At 39.0% G+C, this 22,956-nt stretch overlaps 2 protein-coding genes across 3 annotated transcripts; both read left to right on the forward strand.

Annotated features, from left to right (window-relative positions):
• The first annotated feature begins 883 nt into the window (after positions 1-883).
• Positions 884-8,666, forward strand: sdad1 (SDA1 domain containing 1). Its single transcript, XM_065965496.1, has 22 exons — positions 884-1,097; positions 1,499-1,603; positions 1,736-1,834; positions 2,146-2,256; positions 3,415-3,486; positions 3,589-3,689; positions 3,785-3,842; positions 3,935-4,013; positions 4,573-4,670; positions 4,781-4,850; positions 4,968-5,071; positions 5,227-5,284; positions 5,374-5,432; positions 5,521-5,597; positions 5,741-5,838; positions 5,948-6,024; positions 6,729-6,861; positions 6,978-7,069; positions 7,430-7,620; positions 7,727-7,811; positions 8,192-8,353; positions 8,461-8,666. Exons 1-22 carry the CDS (start codon positions 1,008-1,010, stop codon positions 8,506-8,508), a joined length of 2,067 nt encoding a protein of 688 aa, XP_065821568.1. The 5' UTR covers positions 884-1,007; the 3' UTR covers positions 8,509-8,666.
• A 767-nt stretch (positions 8,667-9,433) lies between these two features.
• klhl8 (kelch-like family member 8) lies at positions 9,434-21,136 on the forward strand. Of its 2 annotated transcripts, none has more exons than XM_020650807.3 (12): positions 9,434-9,589; positions 12,650-12,869; positions 13,083-13,144; positions 13,917-14,082; positions 14,169-14,489; positions 14,691-14,877; positions 15,052-15,195; positions 15,562-15,673; positions 16,234-16,402; positions 16,494-16,653; positions 17,931-18,132; positions 19,299-21,136. In XM_020650807.3, exons 2-12 carry the CDS (start codon positions 12,672-12,674, stop codon positions 19,420-19,422), a joined length of 1,845 nt encoding a protein of 614 aa, XP_020506463.1. In that variant the 5' UTR covers positions 9,434-9,589; positions 12,650-12,671; the 3' UTR covers positions 19,423-21,136. The 2 variants fall into 2 exon arrangements, with proteins under 2 accessions (XP_020506463.1, XP_020506465.1); XM_020650809.3 differs by lacking the exon at positions 9,434-9,589 and adding an exon at positions 11,719-12,102.
• Positions 21,137-22,956: the final 1,820 nt, after the last annotated feature.

Raw genomic sequence — 22,956 nt, forward strand, 5'->3', positions numbered from 1 at the left:
GTTGTATACCTCAACAGTGATGCTTACAATGTTACATCTGCTAAATCTGTTGGAGACGTGTATTTTTGGAGCTCTAGTTGTAGATGATAAACTTGATTTTGATGTTTATTTGGCAAGCTTGTCATCAAAATAGACCAGAAAATAGCATCAACAATCCCCAGGTACCATCACTGCAAATATTGTCAACTGCAGCCTCTGCCTATGCTTTTTTGCCTGATAATTGCATATGAATACTTGGCTAGTAACTGTTTAAACATAAATTAATGCAATCAACCAAAACAATTTCAAGGAACAGAATGACTACTGCAGATAGAAGCAGGTAAGGTTGTGTAACACCTGTATCACCACCATGTGGTGCCATAATTCAGTAACAAATAACTCAAATCATTCTGAAATTCACGATGTGTTATTAAGTCTTTCACCACACATATACACCTGCTACAGAAAATAAAATGCTTGCATAATGTGTTTGAAAGCTCTTTTTTCTTATCAGGCATGAGTTAATAAAGTCAGCAAGAGGAATAATGACGTTCAAAATCCAGTTTATTTCAACAAAAAAACGAAAAATTCATCATGAAATTCGAAATAGTTTCAGATTTTCTTAACCAGGTAATGCGTTTGGTTTGTTCTGCTACAAACCAGTCGAAAAAAAAGTAGTTTTGTGTTTTTAGACATCGACAACTTTATATAGCAGCCTGGATTTATATGACTGGGTTTTCCGAGCAAAAAATATAATATAAAAGTAAAATAAATTCGGAAATCAAAAGTATTGTTAAGGAAACACAATTTTGTGAGGGAACGGGAAAAATAGACACTAAACAAAAACAAAAACAAGACTTTTTCCCTTTAAACAGAGCGGATGTGACGGTGCGATTGGCCGGATGTGACGTCGGGCACTTTCTTCGCAAGCTTAATGGCAGCCTACAGATTTGCCACGCTTGTTTTGTAAAGTGTGCCTTTTTCTCCTTATTCATAGATACATTTAAACTTATAGATAAGATTTCACCATGTCCGGGAGACATAACAACAAGCTGCCGAACAATCTGCCACAACTGCAGAATCTCATCAAAAGAGATCCACAGTCCTACGTGGATGAGGTAAGTGTTGTTAGCAGAAGTGTTTTTTTTAAGCAAGTAGACATTTGATTTAGAAACATGTCCAAGAATGTTTATATTTACGATTATTTTATCTCCAGTTTAACTTGCTGTCATTGTACTGAAGAAAATAAAGCAATCAAACATACTTTAGACACAGATAAGTGAAGTCCTATGTGTTTGTTTTGGATTTTGAAAATTTCAAAAAAAATCAGAGAATCGAAAAAGACCAAGTACTGTGAGTTTTCTGTTGTATCACTACACTGATTTACACAAGTCTTGGAGCTGTTAATGTACACTCAGAGGGGGAAATGTGTGTCTCTAAATTCATGTGTCATCATGTTATTGTTTGTGAGTGTCAACATGGTGCAGCTGTAAATCTGTCATGATGATTTGTTCCACAGTTTCTGCAGCAGTACAGACACTACCAGTCCAATGTACAGATCTTCAAACTGCAGCCGGACAAGCCCAACAAGGAGCTGGCAGACCTTGTCATGTTTCTTGCTCAGGTACTTTTTCCTGTCCTGTTTAAAGCTTCTATCAACAATTCAGCTTCTATATTCCTGCTTAGCAATGTACAGTGACTTTCCTACCTTCTTTTTATGTTTTGTGAAATTAAAGTTTGTCTCGTCACCCCTCAGGTTGCTCACTGTTACCTGCAGCACCTGTCCACCTTTCCGCAAGAGCTGTCCGAGTTACTGATGAGTCACCACACGGTCCTGGAGCATGACCTCAGAATGGTGAGAAGATCTGTCGAAGTGGATTGTGTTTGTGGACATTCGCGCAGTTTGCACGTCTCTTTGCACTGGAATGTATGACTGTCTCTGTCAGGACAAAGGATCACTTAGTCTGCACACCAGAAGCTTGTTCAACAACGCGTGTTCATGTCCGATGGAGGGTGTTGATACATTTCATTTAATGTGGATTACTGCAGCTTCTGGTTTTGTGGACTCAGTCTTCCTAAGGCCTTTTTGTATATTTCTTGCCCAGCACTTAACGATTCGGATGTGCGTTCCGTTTTATATTTTTTTTTTTTAACTGTCTTTGTCAGACCTTCTGCAAATCGTTGATTCTTTTGAGGAATAAAGATCTGATCGACCCCTCTGGCCTCTTGGAGCTCTTCTTTGAGCTGCTGCGATGTCACGACAAGCTTCTCAGAAAGGTAACGTGAAATCTACAAGGAAAAAAAAAACTCCCTATGCCTCGGCCCTGTGTCCATGTTTAGTGGTTTGACAAGTATACATTTTTCTGCCTCGATATATGAAGACCAGAATGTCAAGTTGAAGTGGGACTATATTAACTTCCTGAATCGTGTGATACAAATATTGTATTAATGGTTCCAAATGTTGACAAAAATGTTGAAAAAAACCAGATCTCCCTTCCCCTTTGACTTAGAGTCACCACTTTATGACTCCTCAAGGTGGCGCTTATGACATAGATGAGGGTAACATGAACTAGGGCTGGGTATTTCCCACAACCCCACGATGCTACACATATCGTGATATACTCTGGTTCTGGATAATGACCATGTCCTACACAGAATAAACTACAACAGCTGTTCTTTATTGTTGAGAATAACAGCAGAGACATTAAGGATCCTACGACTTAAAAACACTTTAGTTCAGGTCCTCAGAGATCCTAAAATACATTAGAATATTTTAATCCCAGAGCTATGGCGTTATTGTAAACTGCACCATAGGTCAATTTTTTTTTTTTTTCAAAACTGTCATCACAGCTTTGCAGCCGTATCGATTCTGTAATATCTCGAAGGAGCACATGACGATATATTGCTGTGTCGATTTCTTTGAGCACAGTCCTGACGTGAACTGGCCAAAGAAGAAAATGAGAGCGGGATAAAAAAATAAGAATTAGAAGTCAGAATGATAATGTTGGTCAGGGGAGATAAAACGTTTAAGGATATAGAATGATGAGAGGTGAAACTGACATCATATTGCAGTAAATACATAAATCCTGATTTTTAGCTTTTTAAGGGCGTTTTATGTTGTGCTGTTATTTAGATATCTTGATGTTTCATCGATAATCAACTTGCAATATATCAACAGCGTCAGAACAACTGTACATTGATATTTTCATTATGGTGTCATACTAAATCATTTCAAATTTTGGTGTGAAGAAACCAATTAGAAGTATTTCAGTGTAAAGGTGAATTTGTGTTTAAAAATCGACTAACCGACTCGCTCGTCTGCTGCTGTGTGTGTGTTTCCATGTTCAGATTATTCTCTTGACTTGCTGACTCTTTCATGATTGGCACTTCTGTTCTTGTGTTGAAGTAAACTTTAGTTTTTCTTTTTGTCCTCAGACACTGTACACACACATCGTCGCAGACATCAAAAACATCAATGCTAAACACAAAAACAACAAAGTGAATACAGTAAGTGCCTCATGTTTGACTTCGTATAACACCGTGAGAGACAGCAGCTTAAAACAATCAGCACTCAGCGTCTCTGTTTTATTTATTTTCTGTGTGTTTCAGACATTACAGAACTTCATGTACACCATGCTGAGAGACAGTAACCCCATAGCTGCAAAGATCTCCTTAGATGTTATGGGGGAGCTATACAAAAGGAACATATGGTGGGCTGTTATTTTTATACCAGATTTGAGAGTAAAGAAGGCTCTTCTTTTACAGGATTTCTTTTGACTGTATATACTTTTTGTCTGATCTTCAGGAATGATGCCAAAACAGTGAATGTCATTACCACAGCGTGCTTCTCCAAGGTGACCAAGGTAAGTCTTTTGACATTAAATGTGATGCTTTCTTTAATTACATCAGGCAACTCTTATCTCTGTTAATGCTAACCTTCCTCTGTCTTTGTTAGATCCTTGTTGCAGGTCTTAAATTTTTCCTGGGCAAAGATGAGGATGAGAAAAACGACAGTGACTCCGATTCAGAGGCAAGTACAAGAGACGTTCAAGAAAATAAACATTTGTCAGCCTGAGAGTAGGAAAATATCTCATTTAATGCATGACATTTCTTTTAGATTTACTACTGGGATTGTTTCTGCCTTTTATTGTAGAGATAGGAAAGTGGATAGAGTTGGAAATTGGGGACATAGAGAGTGGGGAATGCAATGCGGGAAAGGAGCTGCAGGCTGGATTTGAACCCGGGCCGTCCACTACCAGGACTACAGCCTCTGTACATGGAGTGCATGTTTAGGATATATGTTTTTCATGATACCAATATTTTACATTAACGATTCAAATTCTTGCAAGACTTAAAAGATACCTCTTTTGTTACCATGGCAACAACAATGGAACAAATCCTAAGAAACCATTTATTAAATCATTTCTTTTAAATGGCCAAAATAATGCAGGAAAACTACCCAACGTTATCTTATATGCACAAATGTATTCACAATGTTTCTGTATTTTTTTGTATTTAACATCACATGGTGTCTACAGTTATCAAAGTATTGACAACCTTAATAATTTATGAGCTCTCTAAACTTTCAGGCAGAGGGACCATCAGTCCGAGACCTGAAGGTGAGATACTCCACTGGCAAGAAAACCTCCAAAAGCAAGAAGAAGATGGAAAAGGCGATGAAAGTCCTCAAGGTATCACAGTTAAAAGATACAGCAATGGGGGGGGGGGGGGGGGGGGACTACTGTAATTAAATCTGTGTTCAAAAATGTAAAACATAATATGCATTCTTATCTTTGGGCAGAAACACAAGAAGAAGAGAAAAGTGGAAGTTTTCAATTTCTCTGCTATTCACCTGATTCATGATCCTCAAGGTAGGTTTGTCTTCTCCCAAACACTAAAAAACAGCTGCAGCACAGATTGTTTGTCTTAGGTAGTTTGAGTTCCAGTTCCTGTAGCTGTGACTGATCGTGCCCCCTTATTGTGTTCAGATTTCTCTGAGAAACTCCTGAAGCAGTTGGAAGAGTCTAAAGAGCGCTTTGAGGTGAAGATCATGACGATGGAGCTCATATCCCGGCTGGTTGGAATCCATGAGGTCAGTGACACTGCTTTTATCGTTCAGGCTGTATATCTGCTTTGCATGGTGGCTAAACTCAATCAGATATGACTGTGGGTAGGTTATGGGAATCAATATTTATATTTAAATATTCATGAATTGTGGTTAAACTTGTGTTTTTTTGTTTTTTTTAGCTCTTCCTCTTCAATTTTTACCCATTCATCCAGAGGTTTCTTCAGCCGCATCAAAGAGGTAAAAAACAATCTCACAATTAAGTGAATAACATCATATCTTTAATGTATTGTTTACGAGGTATTTTAATCAAACTGTTGTCTTTTCAGAGGTGACAAAGATTCTCCTCTGCGCTGCCCAGGCTTCACACCAACTCGTTCCACCAGAGGTACATTAACATCAAAACGTTTATCTGTTAGTTAAACACAACACGGAGATTCTAGCGTAACACTTTGTGCACGTTCCTGCTTGTTCAGGTAATCGAACCTGTTATCATGACCATCGCCAACAACTTTGTAACGGACAGAAACTCAGGGGAAGTCATGACTGTGGGGTAAGCAGCAGCAGCAGCAGCAGCAGCTCTGGTTTCACTTCAGTTAAAACATCTGGAAATGTAACCAAAACTACAAATCTATACAGATGTTCAAAAACTACAGAGCTAAGTTTATTAAATAATCTTCTCTTATTGTTCTCTAGTATCAATGCCATCAAGGAATTGACGGCCCGCTGTCCACTCGCCATCAATGAAGACCTGCTGCAGGACCTGGCCCAGTACAAGTTGCACAAAGACAAGAGTGAGAAACTGTTTGTTTTATTAATAAATACACCGCTGAAATGAGTGTGTGTGTGTGTGTTAGATATGCATGTATGTTTACACAAACAGCTTCTTTCTTTCTACATCAGATGTGATGATGTCAGCTAGAGGACTGATCCAGCTGTTCAGGAGTCTCAATCCACAGATGCTGCACAAGAGGGACAGGGTGAGCCAACTGTGAACTCCTGTTTGATTACTGGAATAAAACTTTTTACAAACAATAAGAAAAAAAGCTATAGATATATATTTTTTTACAGTAAACTTTGTGAAAGAAACAAAATGACATAGAGGGCTCGTATATGATTGAAAACAATCCATTTGTTCATGCGGGTTTGATTTTAAAAGGGGGTGTAATATATTGTTTTCTACTTTAAAGCTCCTGTGAGGAGTTTTTAGCTGGTCATGAAACAGACTGAAACTAATACTGATGCCTTCTTTATGACCTACAAAATCCTGCAAGACCATTAGACAGAAGATTGATCATTTATATTTTGCTATTTCATATGCTTCTCACCCCTGCAGCAGGGTAGGTGTAGGACAAAGCGATCACCAGCACGCTGCGTAAACAGCCTTTTTTAAATGTACCACACCAGAGGCTCATTATGAGTTGCACTTCAGACATTAAAAATAAAGAAGGATAAGAGTTTTTGTCAGAAACACAACTTACACATGAACAAAACAAGGTCGATTTTGAGATTGATTGAGCCCTATTGTCCAGAGGGGGTGCCAAAGTCCACACACGTTGTAAGAGGTACATGTGAAATTGAGAGGCTTGTTATAATAGAAACAGAAAAATAATTGTAGACAAGAATTGAATTACTATGCACATTACAGAGTAAGTATTTATTAACTCTGCTACCTGTTCTCCAGGGGAGACCGACTGAGGCGTCAGGAGAGGCCAAGATCAAAGACTACGGAGAGCTGGAGGCTAAAGACTACATCCCTGGAGCGGAAGTCCTGGAGGTGGAGGAGGAGAAGAAAGACGGAGAGGAGGAGGAGGACGGTGAGTGGCATGAAAAAAATCCCAGTGGCAGAATTGATGTGTAAAAGAAGATGATAGAGATGAGTGATTTATCAACAAAAAGGCTAAAATGCATATCCCTCATATTGTACAAACAGACGGCTGGGAGAGTGCCAGTGTCAATGAAGATGATGAATATGGGGAGTGGGTGGACGTTCACCACTCGTCTGATGAAGATACAACAGAAATGGTGAGGGAAAAAAAAGTTGCATAACTCAAATTAAAGCTCCTGTGAGGAATGCCTGTAACCGCCGAGGCAGGGTAGGTGTCAGATGAAGTGAGTTACGGCATGCTGACAGCAGCCTTTTTTTCCCGTGTAAATATTCAAATTTTGGGAAACATTTGGTTGATAAAAGAAACCAGGATGAGGTTCTTCATGTGAAAACACTACTTACACATGTACAGGACAATGCAAGGAGATGGGAGGTACTGCTTTGTCCACAGGGGGGCGCCAGAATCGACTTAAACTAAAAGTCTTTCACAAGAGCTTTAAATTCCGATCGTTATGAACGGGTCGTTTTAATGAAAGATAATGCTGTGTTTGTGTCAGGCTGAGAAGCTTCAGAGTATGCCCGTGGAGGAGAGAAAAGCCAAAGCAGCGGCGGTCAGCGGCAGCAGGCTCCTCACTCAAGATGACTTCAAGAAGATCCGCCTGGCTCAGCTGGCCAAGGAGGTCAACGCTGCACCAGGCAAGGGCCAGAAGAGGAAGGTTGTGGACAGCGATGACGAGGGTGACAACAGGTTAGAACGCTGCTTGACTTCAACCTTTTATAGCATTAATTTACTGACAGAGAAAGATGATTATACTAAGATTTTTTTTTTTTTTTTGCTCCTTCAAATCTTACAGAGGGGAGCTGCTGACCTTGAGGAATATTGAGAAGCTGCATAAGAAACCAAAAGCAGACAAGGAAACCCGGCTAGCAACAGCAATGGTAAAACCTTATACCAACTTAAGGACGATTTGAACTCACCTCAGAGTTATTAGTAAAGAGAAATGAAAGTAGCTTGACATTGCTCACACTGGAAAAGCATTTGACAGTTTGTAAACTTCAACACAAACTAATGATATAAAGGGCTGCAGCTGAATTACTTCTCACTTTGCCGACATAAATCACATCGTAGAAGACGTATTCAAATTTCTAGTTTTGTCTGATGAACAGCCAAATCTATCTTTGATGACTGCGAAACACCACAACAAATTTTAGATATGAGAAGAAACTAGAGCTCTTATCGAGCACTTTGTGTAATAAAATCAGCTGTTGATCAATTTTGTGTCAACTTATCAGCTCTAATATTGCGTTCTTTATTCAAGGCTGGACGAACAGACCGTAAGGACTTTGTGAAAAAGCATACCAAGCTGAACCCGCATGCCAGCACCAGCAACAGGGAGAAGAGGAAGACAAAGAACTTCATGATGATGAGACACAGTCAGAATGTCAGAACAAAGGGCAAACGCTCCTTCAGAGAAAAACAGGTACGTGTAACACGTCAGTTCATGTCTGTATTTGACTTTGGATATAAAAGGCTTTATTGAATTGAAAGACCTTACACTCAGCTGAAAATGTTTTGTTTCCTATCCAGGTGGCTCTTCGGGATGCACTTCTGAAAAGGAAGAAGCAGTACAAGTAGGACACATGGACCTGATTGTTTAATATTCCTAATAATATTGTACATCCTTCAAGCATCCTATAAAACATGGTTAGTTTTATGTATTCATATATGTTATTTGGATAATGAATTGCATACATTTTCAGTGTCTTGAAATAAACCCTCATTTGGTAATGGTGTGATGGTTTGTGTGTGTTTTCTTTTACTCCACCTTGGTTTGCAGTTATGGAGGACGAGATCTGACAGAAGTATAAATAAATACTGGAATAAATAAATAATTAATTGTGTGAATATATAAATAAAAACTGGTAAATAAATGGGACATAAATAATTAAATGTCTTAAATTTATTTCCACATTTATTTATTTCCATATTTATTTATTTCCACATTTACTCATTTATTTCTACATTTATTTATTTATTTCCACATTTATTTATTTCCATATTTATTTATTTCAACATTTACTCATTTCTACATTTATTTATTTATACTTCTGTCAGATCTCGTCCTCCATATTGCAGTCACTTCAACAGTGTACAATAAAAACAATCAGTGAGGACTGTATGGTGTTGTTAATGTATAATTTTCGACGATTTAATTGGCCAATATAGTTGTATAACAATCATAATTGCAGTCTAGCATTTCCTTATTTTGAACTTTACCCTCTACTTTAGTGCCATACTTTGACCATGTCAGTGTTACTTACCTATGGACAGAGTCAGAAGACGTAGGAGGACAAAGTTAAATAAGACATGAAGTAAAACCAAAGAATGAGACACTAGTTTGTGGTTGCCATCCACAGCTCTATGTATTTGTTTGTTTATTAATTGTTTTGCAGTTCAATAATATGAAATTGTATATTAATTAAAAACGTATATGTCCTTTCTATATTTCTTGCTAACATTAAAAAAATAATAATAATTTCAAATGGTTAGAAACGACACTTTCAAACACTTTCAAACGGCTGCTTTTAACACAGGTGGCAGCTTTTGAGTCTAGCGAACTACAATTCCCATGAAGCACCTGGATTTGCAACAAATGTGCTAATGCCAAACATTCCGCTCACTGAAGCCGGCATTTTAATTCTTGCTGCGACATGAGGTATCTAATTGTATTATTCTTCATTCAACACATCTATTTCCCGTTGCTTTGAAGTGATTTGTAGCCTTGTACTTGTATTAATTTCGCTGTATTATCGGTTAAATCAGCTTCGTTCACTGCCAGCTAACACCAGCTCGCTCGAATGCTAGTGTGCTAGTGTGTTAGCTTAGTTATGCTACGTAGTTTTGCGTGTTTTTAGTGTGTAGATTTATTCTTTTCTGTTCAGAGGCATTGTACTATGCACTTAACATTGAGTTGTTATCGTCAAGGTGTTAACACAGAATGATAAAAATACATTAAAGATAACAAAATCACTTTATCCTGAACTCGTATTCACAATCTGCTGTGATGTGTTCAATGTTTGTCAGATTTTATTTACATTTCTGTCACATGTTATGCGCAGTGTAAGATACCAACAAACCCACTATAAATAAGGCTGCAAGTTGGTACTCCTCACTCTTATTTATAGTTATAATCTTTAATAAATGAAGGTGTGATATTAGCATCATAGTTACCACCATATTTTCTAATATTTGCATCCTTTACATCATCTCTGTGTCTCTTTGTGTTTATATTGTGTCTCTTTGTGTTCATATTGTGTCTCTTTGTGTTCATATTGTGTCTCTTTGTGTTCATATTGTGTCTCTTTGTGTTTATATTGTTCATATTGTGTCTCTTTTTGTTTGTATTGTTCATATTGTGTCTCTTTTTGTTTGTATTGTTCATATTGTGTCTCTTTGTGTTTATATTGTGTCTCTTTGTGTTCATATTGTGTCTCTTTGTGTTCATATTGTGTCTCTTTGTGTTCATATTGTGTCTCTTTGTGTTTATATTGTTCATATTGTGTCTCTTTGTGTTCATATTGTTCATATTGTGTCTCTTTGTGTTTATATTGTTCATATTGTGTCTCTTTGTGTTTGTGCTTTGTTACAACGAGGCTCTCTTATAATGATCATTTCTGTATGTTCAAGATAAAGTAGCCTGCACACTTAAAAAAAAAAAAAAAGGTAACCAGGGCTATTAGGTTAATTTGTACAAAACTAATAATTGTGTTAGTGCAGAACTATTCTCAGACAGCAAGAAGTATCTGATGTATAGATGTCCCCAAAAGATGCTGAGAGCTGATTATGTCATTACAAATAAAGGATTTCCATATGTAGGACAAGACTTTATTTGTCCCCAGGGGGCAATTCAAAGGAAACACAGAGCAGTAAATTAACAACAGTGCAAGTACGAAACACAAAAATATAAAAGAGTAGATCTAAGTGGACAGTGATCGGACTAACAGATGTAAACAGATGTAACCAGAACTATGTGCAGTAGTGACCAGATGTAAACAGAACTATGTGCAGTAAATGAGATATAAATATATATATACAGAGCTATGTGCAAGTAGGCGAATACTAAATGATAAGTAAATAAGGTGCATGGTGAATAATGGAACAACAGAACTAATATATTTACAATATAACTGTAAAGGTAAAAATGAGATAAATAAAGTGACCGTAGTGCAATGATGGATAAGAAACAACAGGAATAAAGTAACCAGAACTGGATGAATACTGAAATAGAAAGGATAGAATAAAGTGATGTAGTTTATGTATGCCATTTTATCAGAAGATTAAAAGTACAACAATGTTAAATATTTGTATGCACTACAAATTGTTAATGTTATATTCGTATAGCCACCTCGCCCTCCATTCATTCAGGGGGTTCAGGAAATATAGCCATTCAGTTTGTTGGAAACAACCTCATTAGTTGGCGAAGCGACTCTACAGTCACTGATCAGAGGAGAGACTATGGAAGCACAGCGTTTGTCTGCTGGTATAGTGCAGTGTTGGACAAGTGGGTCAAGTAATCTGACATGACAACTGTAGGGTTTTATGAGTGCTCCTCAGTCTTCTCTGTACCTTTTTAATATCAAATGTCTTTTGCTGGCTGCTTTCTGGGAGTCACTTTTGTATTGTGACACACACAAATATACATTTTTCAGACAATATGTTAACTTGAAAAGAGGTTCATGTGTGCATGTTTTGTTGTTTCAGTTTGTGCTCAGTGGAGTGTCATAGTTAAGTAACACATCTCTGTCGATAAATTATTGACTATCTCACTCCTCATAAATAATACAACACGATGATGTTATCGTGTGAGGCCATGAAAGTGCTCAAACTCATCTAGAATCTGCCTTGGAACAAAGTGGATTGCAGAGGGTTCCTGCATTTGTTGAGAAACCGAGCAGTTTTCAAAGACTGAGGCTATCCTCCAATCTACAAAGAGGAGAGAGCCTTTGATCACTGGTGCATATGATGGGACTTGATGTTTCTGCATTTATAGCCGAGGGGACTAGCGATGAGGGGGCGATACACTGAGACTATTCACAGTTAGAGTCCTAGCTTTAAAAGAGAGACAGTGCATCGTCTGTAAGGTGTGGGTGGAGCTCTGCCCTCTGGCTGTCTGCGCTCTGTATCTCTGACATATCGAATGTGGAGGTTTTTCAACAGATTCAGCAATAGGTAGGAATTTTTATGAGCTTGATGATTGCACAGTCATTTTAACTATGGTGGTGTGTCTTGTAAGTGTGGAGGAATCAGCTTGTCACTTTTCTTTTTCACATTTGTCTGCAATCTCTGCTGAATGAATGAATAAAGGGGAAGTGACACTAAAGAGGGAGGAATTCTGACCAAACTTGCTCAGCTGGACTGCAGTGTCACCCACTGACCCCCCCACCCACCTTTTTTTTTTTTGTTTCCTCTATTGAGGAATGAAAGGTGTCATTTGCACTAAGTTGCAGTTTCCATTTCGAATTGCAAGTTATTCTGGGCTTGGTGTGTTGGCAGATAATCTAACCTATTTACCATCAATATCAGGGTGAATATTTTTACTATTGTTTATGGCCTCTCAAGACAATTGTATTTAGTTGTGTTTTCCCCCAAAATAATTTCCCAAAAAGAGAATTTTTGACAACATAGAATCTGATGCCACTGCTTTGTTTGCAAGTTTCAAGATGGTTCCCGTAAAAGACTCTCTTGCAAATCTGAAATGCTCTGGTTTATATCGTAGGTGCTGTTTCCTGTAGCCAGCGATGGCACCAGGGGATGTGTTGCCTGACCATCCCAAGCAGCCCAAGCCAAAGGAGAAGCGACCTGGAAACAGGGCATTGAAAGCAGACTGTGAGCCGGATGGATCCTTTATCTTTGAGGCTCATGAGGCTTGGAAAGACTTCCATAACTCCCTCAGGCATTTCTATGAAGTGGGCGAGCTCTGTGATGTCACACTGAAGGTAGGTCATACTGTCCAGTCTCAGTACAGAGACCTGTTTGTCTTGGATATATGTCTTGAATTGTATTTATTATCAGCAACTTCTTGTTTAATATTGTGATTACATATACATTGGTTTATTGATTTAGGCCTTATCTGTCTTCATTTCGGGCCCAGTGTGGTTGTGTTTTTTTTCCCTCAGCGTTTTTACATTTTGTTTTTACCCTTTCTGTAGGTCGGCAGTAGGTTGATACCATGCCACAAGCTAGTGCTTGCTTGTGTAATCCCCTACTTCAGGTATGTTTCATACTTATTTCTTACTTTTTGCACTGGATACTCCCAACAAGATTATGTGCCAAATAATTTTGTTTTATTTCTCCAGCCTGAGGGCACAATGTCATGAAAATTCAATTTTTTTTTTTTCTGGTGAGATGATTTATGTAAAGGCCCTTTGGTGTAAACACAACATATTAAAAACTCTCGGTTTCAGAGTGCTTCTCACCAAACCCTCTCTGTTTCTAAGTTTTCCAAAGTTTGCAAGCAACACTTCCGCTTTCCTCGTTGGTGACCGGTTTGTCTGTTGAAACTGCTCCGTGTGCTCAAGATTTGCTTATATTTAGAGAAATATCACCAAGAAAACATAAAACGGTGGGAAGGAATTGTGCAGCAGCTCTAGACCTGTAAACTGTGCCCTCGAAAAGACGAGTCAGATTAGTTTGTACTCCAACCATTGTTGTTTCCAAAGCTGGTATCAGAAGTCCCACCCCGTCTTGGTTTTGGTTGGTCAATAAAGAAGAAGTGACATCGACAAGTGCAGTCGTATTCCAAAACTTTTAAAACTGAGAGTTCTGTGATTGAGTGACAAAAAAACAGCTGAAGCCATCAGATTCAGCGCTTAGGACGCTGAGTGCTGCAAACTGTCATTGTTCTGTATAGAGCACTGCCAGTGGGAACAATATCGTTAATGGATGCAGGCTTATTTATCAATTCCTTGGCAAAAACTCCTCATAAACCTGACAAGAGGCCGGCTTCACCTTGTTCTAATCTGAGTTTCTGTTTCATCACTCAGGGCCATGTTCCTGTCTGAGATGTCCGAGGCTAAGCAGGAGCTGATAGAGATCAAGGACTTTGACGGTGATGCTATCCAAGACCTGGTCCATTTTGCCTACTCATCCAAGCTCACACTAACTGTGGACAATGTGCAGCCGCTGCTCTATGCTGCCTGCATCCTCCAGGTATAGAAAAGTACATCAACAGACCTTGCAGTCATTCAGTGATCTTCTCTCTGTTAAATAGCTTTATTGTTGTTTGTGTCTATTAGGTGGAGTTGGTGGCGAGAGCGTGCTGCGAGTACATGAAGGCCCACTTCCACCCCACAAACTGCCTGGCTGTTCGTACCTTCGCTGAAAGCCACAACCGCGTGGACCTGATGGACATGGCAGATCGCTACGCCTGCGAACACTTCACTGAGGTGGTGGAGTGTGAGGACTTCACATGCGTGTCTCCACAGCACTTGCGCACATTACTGTCCTCCAGCGAGCTCAACATCCACTCAGAGACACAGGTGTACAACGCAGCGGTGAAATGGCTCAAAGCGAACCCACAGCACCACGAGGCCTGGCTGGACCAGATCATGTCTCAGGTTAGAGAGTACAAACCCTCCTCCGGTATTTGTGTTTGAAGATATCACTGAAGGCAATCTAGCAAGGTTGGACTTTGACTATTTACGTTTTTTTTCCGTTTTACACAAAGCTACATAACTGTGTTTGAAGCAAATGTTACATGCATGTTTACAGCTTCATGTAACCTTTTATAAGACCACAAAACGATGTGTTTGCTGCAGGTGCGACTCCCACTGCTCCCTGTAGAGTTTCTGACTGGAACAGTAGCGAAGGACGAGATGATCAAAGGTAACCTGAGTTGTCGTGACCTTATGGACGAGGCCAGGAACTACCACCTTCACCTCAGCAACAAGGTGGTGCAAGACTTTGAGTATACGGTGCGCACCATTCCCCGGAAACACACTGCAGGTAGTTACAATATGGTGGTGTTTAACTTTGAGCATGTAACTGCTGATTTGCATCTGCAGAAATATTCAGCACTTTTTCTTATTATCATTCTGAAAATGTAGCTTCCTGCACATGAAGTCTGCATGTGTGCTCTCCCTTTTGCAAACATTTTGTTCTCTCCTGCCACCTCCTCAGGGGTTTTGTTCTGCGTGGGTGGCCGTGGGGGTTCAGGTGACCCATTTCGCAGCATCGAGTGCTACTCCATCACTAAGAACAGCTGGTTCTTTGGCCCTGAAATGAACAGCAGGAGGCGTCACGTGGGTGTAATATCTGTAGGAGGTAAGAGGGGTTACATATAATGCCTGTGCAGAAAGTATAAAGACGGTGCATGGATAGAGGAACACTTTTGAAAAGTTGAGAGCAGAGGGGAAAGTTATGGTGTGATTATACACTCAGCTGCAGCTCTGCTTATCAAGAGAAAAAGAGTAATGTGGTGTAATGTAACACTCTAGCACGGACCTTCATGACATTTATAATTTACCAAGCCTCAGTTTGTAGTAATGTTGAGCTGGATGGAATTATGCAGAGAGGCAGTCCTGTGATTTAAATAAACTTAAAGCTCAGAGCAGACATATATTTACTTCAATTTCTTATCATGGTCACAAACGCTCTACTTCATATTTGTTTTTTTTTTTATCTCTTTAGGTAAAGTATATGCTGTCGGAGGCCACGATGGTAATGAACACTTAGGCAACATGGAGATGTTTGACCCCCTCACCAACAAGTGGATGATGAAAGCCTCTATGAACACAAAGAGGTATGCAGACACTACATTTTTCTGAATATCAACGGGGCTTTTAAAATTTTATTTCCATTTTAAATCTGTCCTCTTGTGATTTTCATAACATACACATGATGCGAATAGTATGGAAATGTCAGTCTTGGATTGTACTGTTGCTGAGAAAAATAAAGCTTTAAACAGAAAAGAACATTTTCTATTGAAAAACATGAACCACTGGTCTGGAAATGTGACCATACAGTGCCGACCGACAGTGGAGCTTAACAAAATTCACCAGAGACAGGAGGATTATCTTTTTGGGGTAAATCCACTAATCTGGACAAAGTCATTTAAAATATAGAACGTAATGATATTATAAAAAGCCTAGAAATTATTAATACCGTTCTTGACACATTGATAGCAGCCTAAACATTCCAAATCCTAAATGTCATTATTTTCTTTGCGATAGTATCTGTTTTTCAGGGATTGAAGCACATTGATCCTTAAACATGCATTTTGTGAGGTGTTGCATTTAGTATTTACTTTATGTTTTTACGACACTAGAAAGGCTTCTTTGAGCAAACGTGTGTGTTACTCAGGAGGGGCATTGCCCTGGCAGCTCTTGGGGGTCCTATCTATGCTATCGGAGGTCTGGATGACAACTCCTGCTTCAACGATGTGGAGCGATACGACATCGAAAGTGACTGCTGGAGCGCCGTGGCACCCATGAACACACCCAGAGGAGGAGTGGGCTCTGTGGCATTGGGGGTACGACTTTAATAGACAACTCTGCATCCACTGTGACCTTTTGAATGATTTTGACTGTGGAATTCACTGATTCATACTCTCTCCTTATTAGAGTTATGTGTATGCTGTGGGAGGTAATGATGGTGTGGCATCATTGTCCAGCGTGGAGCGCTTTAACCCACATCTCAACAAGTGGACAGAGGTCAGCGAGATGGGCCAGCGACGGGCCGGAAATGGAGTCAGCAAACTCAATGGCTGCCTCTATGTAGTTGGTGAGATGAACATATAAACTAAATATGAAATCAAAACACTGGCAGTATGCATCTTTTGAAGTAATCGCATCAGTAGTTGTATATCGCTGATGCATCAAGGATGGAGATATACTTACTTTGAAATATTCTTTTGCATGTGTGGGATGGTTTCCTGCATGTTCTGTGTCAGTTTGAAGCATCTACTGAGCACGTGCTTAAAAATGAAGACAATGTGGTCGCAAGGTGCCGTATGCACATGTAGGCAGAGGGGATGTGAGAGAGTCATCACAGCAGCAGGGACAACAATGGCAGAAAGTTTGCAGTTAATACAGCTTTATGATGTGTCATTGTCACTGCACAGTGACAAATACACCAATCAAAATAGCTGGCAACAGATAAGCTCTATTTTAGATGTCGACTTGGAAACGTTTAAAAACAAGTCCCTGACTGTAGCACAGAGGAAAATGTTGGAGAAAAGGGGACCGTGACAACAGTGTGATCTGTCCACCTTACATACCACCTATGTTGGCGCCAATGTTTTTTTTTCTGCCGTGACCTCAGAATTAAAATAGAAACCTTCTTGAGTGTCACCATGTCTATGCACATCCCCCACATCAGTTTGTTTCATACAGTCTGAGCTTTCTAGAGTGCCCTCTAGGGGTATCTTCCAGTAACACACATAATGCATGATCAAGTGTGTGAACGATTACATTCATGACACAGCCTGTTGTGTACACAAAGACTAGATTCAAAATTAAGTGTATTTCCATCATAAAATGTATTTGTTTGCATTTAATAATGCAGCAGTGACTAAAATGACACTGACTTTGGATAGAAATGTTTGTGATTATGTTTCAGCTGTTTCATCCTCTTACTGTACTTCATGGATTTTTTTTATACACCCAGTCACATGCCTTCTACATACACACCCTTCAGTTTATACACAGATTGTGTGAATCAGGAAAGACAAAAGTTCATGTTTTGTAAAGCAATCTGGTTACTGATTTGCAGAGTGTTAGGAATGTTGTTTTTATTGTACCACTACAATTTAAGGAGTCTTTAAAGTATCATTAAAACTTCTCTTATGGCACTTTGCCCGGTCACTAGCTTTGGCTTAGTATGGATCCATGAAATCCTCTTAACTTGTGCCTGCTTCATTAGTGTCAGCATAATCCTTCCTCAAAGCAGCCAGGTATGGCAGTCATTACACCAGAACAAATTACTGGTTTGACCCGTTTTCATCACCAAAACATAATTTCTTGTGATTCTTACATAACTGTCTCTCTTCTTGCCTAAAGGGGGTTTTGATGACAATTCACCCCTGAGCTCCGTTGAGCGCTTTGACCCAAGAATGCACCGCTGGGAGTACGTGTCTGAGCTCACCACCCCCCGCGGTGGGGTCGGGGTCGCCACGGTAATGGGAAGAGTGTTTGCAGTTGGGGGTCACAATGGGAACATCTACCTGAACACGGTGGAGGCTTTTGAGCCTCGAATGAACAGGTGAGAAGGAGATGAATGAGGACTGTTTGATGTGAAGTGTTTGTAAGATATCAAGGTAAGGTGTGGGATAACTTCTTAATGAGTAGGAACCTCCTGTGATGAGGATCATCATGCATCAGGTCTGTGAATATATGAAGAAGATGACAACACACTGTGTGGTACTCGTTTTTACTTCAGGGATTATATTAGAATGACTCCAGTGGTCCCATGATGGAGAATTGAGGCGAACAAGTTTGTCAACATAAACACACACAAACTATTAAATCACAAGCATGACACCAATCTAGGATTACAGAATATTATAACTTAATTTGCTGAAATTTAAATGTAGCTGGCTCACAGTGTCCAACACAACAAATGCATATGATATTGGAAAGTGTAAATAATCTCTTGACGATAAAACATGAACATCTCTTCATCTGTGACTGTTTAGAAGTTAAAATTAAAAACCAAAACTTTCTTCATTTTCTTTGACAAACAAGTAATAGAAAACATTTCAGATGGCTCAACCTGTAAGTAGTCATAAGCCATTTGAACACATGTAGTCCTCAACATTTCAGAAATCTCCTGAAATCTTCCTGAGACTGGTTGTGTTGATACATGTCCCTGTCACCCAGAGCAGGTTGTCCCTATCGGACAGGGATGGGGGGAAGGGGGGTTCTCAGGAGGCTCACTATGACATTGAACCATCGGCTCACCTTGTCTTCTTGCTTCTGCTGCTTCTTCTTGTTTTTGGGGACAGACTGGAAAATTCAGGATCAAGTCTGGGATAAAAATGATGTATGACTGTTTGTGTTTACACCTGCAGCTCACCCTGAAAATTTAAATTTATTTTCAGTAGTTTAGTGCATGTGTTACCAGGACTGTCGAGTTCATTTATTGGGAAAATGTAATAACCCTTTTCAGGGACTTAATGCATGAAATATAAGAAAAAAGATATCGGCAACAGAAAAATGGTCATTTAGAAACGAAAGCAGAAAATAAAAATAATCAGAGTTAAATGCACAAATAAAATGTTTTTGGTTCAATCACATTACGCTGTACTTTGTCAACCAAAATATATTTCACTGCTGTAGGTGCACTGATATTAATTTTGCATGTTCAGACATTTTTACTGCCGTATTGTTTAGGACTCCAACAGTGTTTTTCTTCTGTTTGCTGTTCAGATGGGAGCTGGTGGGATCAGTGTCTCACTGCCGTGCCGGAGCCGGAGTGGCCGTCTGTTCGTCTCATGTCAGCCAGATCAGGGACGTTGGCCAGGGCTCCAGCAACGTGGCCAACTGCATGTGACCTCCGGCTCCGGTTTGTTACCAGGTGACTGACTGACTGACTGCCAGGCCACAACACGATCTGACCACTGCACGAACACACAACACAAAGCACACAGACAGTGACGGCGTGATCCCCCCCCCCCCGGCAGCCTAATAACTGTCGCCACTGGATTGATCATCAGCCTAAAAGTGATTATGACTGATGTTCAGTTTGCACACATAGAGAGGAATATTAGGGAGATTTTACTGACTTGAAGTGCACATGTGACTATTCAAAGTCTTTTCTGAGTGACACATTTGAGACATTTATCTTGACTCCAGATGATGTTATTTGCAATCAGTTCTGTAGTTCTTTGTACTGTATTTTCATCTGTTTGACTGCCTTGATAGAGTTCAGTCTTTTCTGAAGGGAATAAGTAGCTGAGGCTTCCAATTAATACTAGCATCTTGAGACTGATGATTTCAGAAGTACAAGGTAACCTGCACATCATGAATGTGGACTGTATGTTTACTGTAGGCCAGTATAAAAAATCATTTCATAGGTCTCTCCTTGAATATCTTTGAGGCTCTGTAGTTGTTTTCCTTGTCTCAGAGAGAAGTGAACAAACTGGATTCAACGAGTAGTTTGCTGTGCAGCTAAAACACAAAATATCTTCATTATTAAATCTAAAATAGGATGTTAAGATGTCAACCACATTTCAATGATTCCTGTTAACTTAGTCTTCGGTTAGAGCAGGTAAATGTTTTTAAAGGTGCTTTTCAAAAATATTCCTTCAGCAGTTAAAACTGTGTTTAGCTGCGTTGCTTTCCAGCATTTCTGAGATTTAGGGATTTGCCTGTAATCATGTTTGAACAATCATTTATAGCCAGTGGAGACAAGTCAGTCGCTGGTGAGGAGGTGACAGGTCTGAGGAATTGAACTGCTGCAAGTGCCAAACAGACAAAAACCTGCATCAGCTGTTTTTAGAAAAGCTGTAGATGCAAATCTGTTTTCAACCGCCTGCTGAATCTGGAGCCCTTTACTCCAACCTCAGGATTTAAGAAAACAAAAAGATTTGATGACTTTACATCTGAGAGGCCAGGACCGATCAGAGCAATACGGCAATCTCTCCAGTTCTTTTCCAGTTTTACATAATTATATCGAGATCTGATCAAAGCGACAGGGACAGATTTTCAAAGTAAAGATGAGTGTTTATCGATAGCTGGACTGTCAGAAACCAGAATGTGTATGAGATCCAGCTGAGGTTTGTCTCTTCAGATGGTTCTGTTATATTTTAATATATGGACGTTTTGTATAATAAGATAGGTGTATCTTTGGTATTATTCTTTACTACACTATCTAATCCATTGCTGTGCACTATTTTTAGAATAGATGTGAAGTCTTCTTGAGTATATTTTTGTCCTAAATGGAGAATTTTCATGTTATTCATGTGGTAAGTTTGAGAATGTTTATTTAACATTTAGATTAGGCTGAAAAAGTTTGAAACAGAATAAATCCAGTTTGTACCAGACTAATCCACATTATTGCACAGTTTGTGTACTGCCGTTGTTTAAGATATTGCATTTGATCAGCTATATACTATCAATATTTTTGTCAACTTTGTAAGTAAGCGAGGCAGAGTCTTTTTTAAACTTCACATTTCCTTGTTCCTCCTCTTGACTGCTTCCATCTTTTGCTTTTTGTTTACATGTTATTGCTATGAATTGGTTCAATAAAAGATGTGTAAAAAGTTCTTTGCTGTGTTTTTTTTTCTTTTTCTACTTCTTAGTCACTTTTCCAGTAAGGTTGTCAAGACACTTCTTCATACCATGTTGAAATAAATCAATCAGAGGCCCGTTTCAGAAACCAACATTTTGAGTCTGTTGACCCTGAATTGAGGGAAACTGAGTTTTCTGTTTCAGAAAGGGAGCTCACGCAAACCTGAGAAAGAGGTGTAACTAAAACCTACCTAAATGAAAACAAATAATGGGCTCAACACCATTCCACTCATTTTTTACCTGCAATAATATACGTCTGATTGATTGTTTTTTTAAAATTGAATAAACAACATACTAACTAACGCACTGACTCGAGCAGCAGTTTCTTTTTTTTTTAAAAACATGTTCATATTCGCCGAATGTCCACCCGAGGATGTTTTGGACCGAGAGAAGAAGAGTATGAGGACTTAGTTTTTGTCACCTGTTGCCATGGTGAATCATAGTATCAGGGCTCTATTGATGTTGGCTTTTTACGCTGGTGGTGAACCTGCTCAGAGTCGACTATACAAACTCAAATCAGATGTTCTGAAACTGGAAACTGAGGGAAAATCAAATCAGAGCTCAGAGTTAGACTGAGAGTATGTTGAAACTTCTTTCTGAGACGGGCCCCAGATCTCTGCATATTTTATCAGAAAAGAGAGAGAACTGTCTAAATTGCACAAAGACAGGAAAATGTTCGGTACCAAAATCTAACAATGACATCGTGTTTGTGCAATTTAAACTGTGTGCAGGAGTTTGCCAGCATTTTCAAGAAAAATTTAAACCAAGAAATCACCCAATATTAGGTGTCTAGGACTTTTATTTTTGTTGCCGTGGTACCCAGACAGGTATTGATGCATCGTTTGATAGTTGAATTTTGTAGAATTTTAAAAATCTGGTATCATGACAACTTTAGTTGTAGTAACGACCATTCTTTTTGCAGCATGAACAGTCGCAAAGTTTGCAGGAGCTTCATGTTAAATTTCCTGTCCAATCCTATTAAAGATTCATAAATAAATAAAAATTCTCATGGATCTAATTCTAATCGAGCGTCTTTATTTTGACTGATTCTGAAACGTCTTCTGAGCAATCAAATGTATTGTTTTGTAACATCCATTAAACCCAGTTAAAAAGTAACAGTTTGAGACAAACGTTTGTAGGTATAAAGTTTATCGACCGCTGACATGTGCTTTCTATAAACGCTGTTCTGAACTTTATGGATGAACTGTGGGAAGTGTGATATGCACACTCATATAATCAGGGCGTCAATAAGATCCTGATGAGGATCATGATGATCCTTTTGCACGTATAGTTTAATTACCCTTTTACAATTTTTAAAGAATACATATTAGACTGCCTTAGTTTTTGTGTTATTACACTACACACATCATAGATAACTGATATTTTGTATGAAGAAGTAAACAGTATTAAAGGAACTTTGAGCTCCTTATAAATAAAGCACATATTCATAAAACACATTCAGTTAAAGGTTTAATAAAAAAGCTTGATGTGAAATGACTTTAGTGAGTAACAAAGACAAAATGTACATTTATTAAACTTACAAAGTTGTTCATTGATGAAAACACGTCTCAGTAAAGTATTAAAAACTGAAGTTATTTGGTTTTATGACGAGTAAATGTTTCTCCTTTTTTTTCACAAACTTAGTTTCTAATCATTGAATTCTTCTGTGTGATGAGACTTTTATGGATTGACGTGTATACAGGCCGACTGTGTGTGTCATCTGTGTTTTTACTGCTTTCAGTCTTTGGACCCTGGACGGATGCTGAAAACAGAAGAAGTGAAGAGAAGATGCTCA

This window comes from Labrus bergylta, chromosome 17 (genome assembly GCF_963930695.1).
Source record: "Labrus bergylta chromosome 17, fLabBer1.1, whole genome shotgun sequence".
Taxonomy (NCBI): Eukaryota; Metazoa; Chordata; class Actinopteri; order Labriformes; family Labridae; genus Labrus; species Labrus bergylta.

Coding starts and splice junctions, on each gene's coding strand:
- sdad1 (XM_065965496.1), top strand. CDS start 1,008: ATGTCCGGGAGACATAACAACAAGCTGCCGAACAATCTGCCACAACTG. Junction 6,862..6,977: donor CGGAGAGGAGGAGGAGGACG/GTGAGTGGCATG, acceptor TTGTACAAACAG/ACGGCTGGGAGAGTGCCAGT. Junction 7,621..7,726: donor GATGACGAGGGTGACAACAG/GTTAGAACGCTG, acceptor CAAATCTTACAG/AGGGGAGCTGCTGACCTTGA.
- klhl8 (XM_020650807.3), top strand. CDS start 12,672: ATGGCACCAGGGGATGTGTTGCCTGACCATCCCAAGCAGCCCAAGCCA. Junction 16,654..17,930: donor TGGCTGCCTCTATGTAGTTG/GTGAGATGAACA, acceptor TCTTGCCTAAAG/GGGGTTTTGATGACAATTCA. Junction 18,133..19,298: donor TTTGAGCCTCGAATGAACAG/GTGAGAAGGAGA, acceptor TTTGCTGTTCAG/ATGGGAGCTGGTGGGATCAG.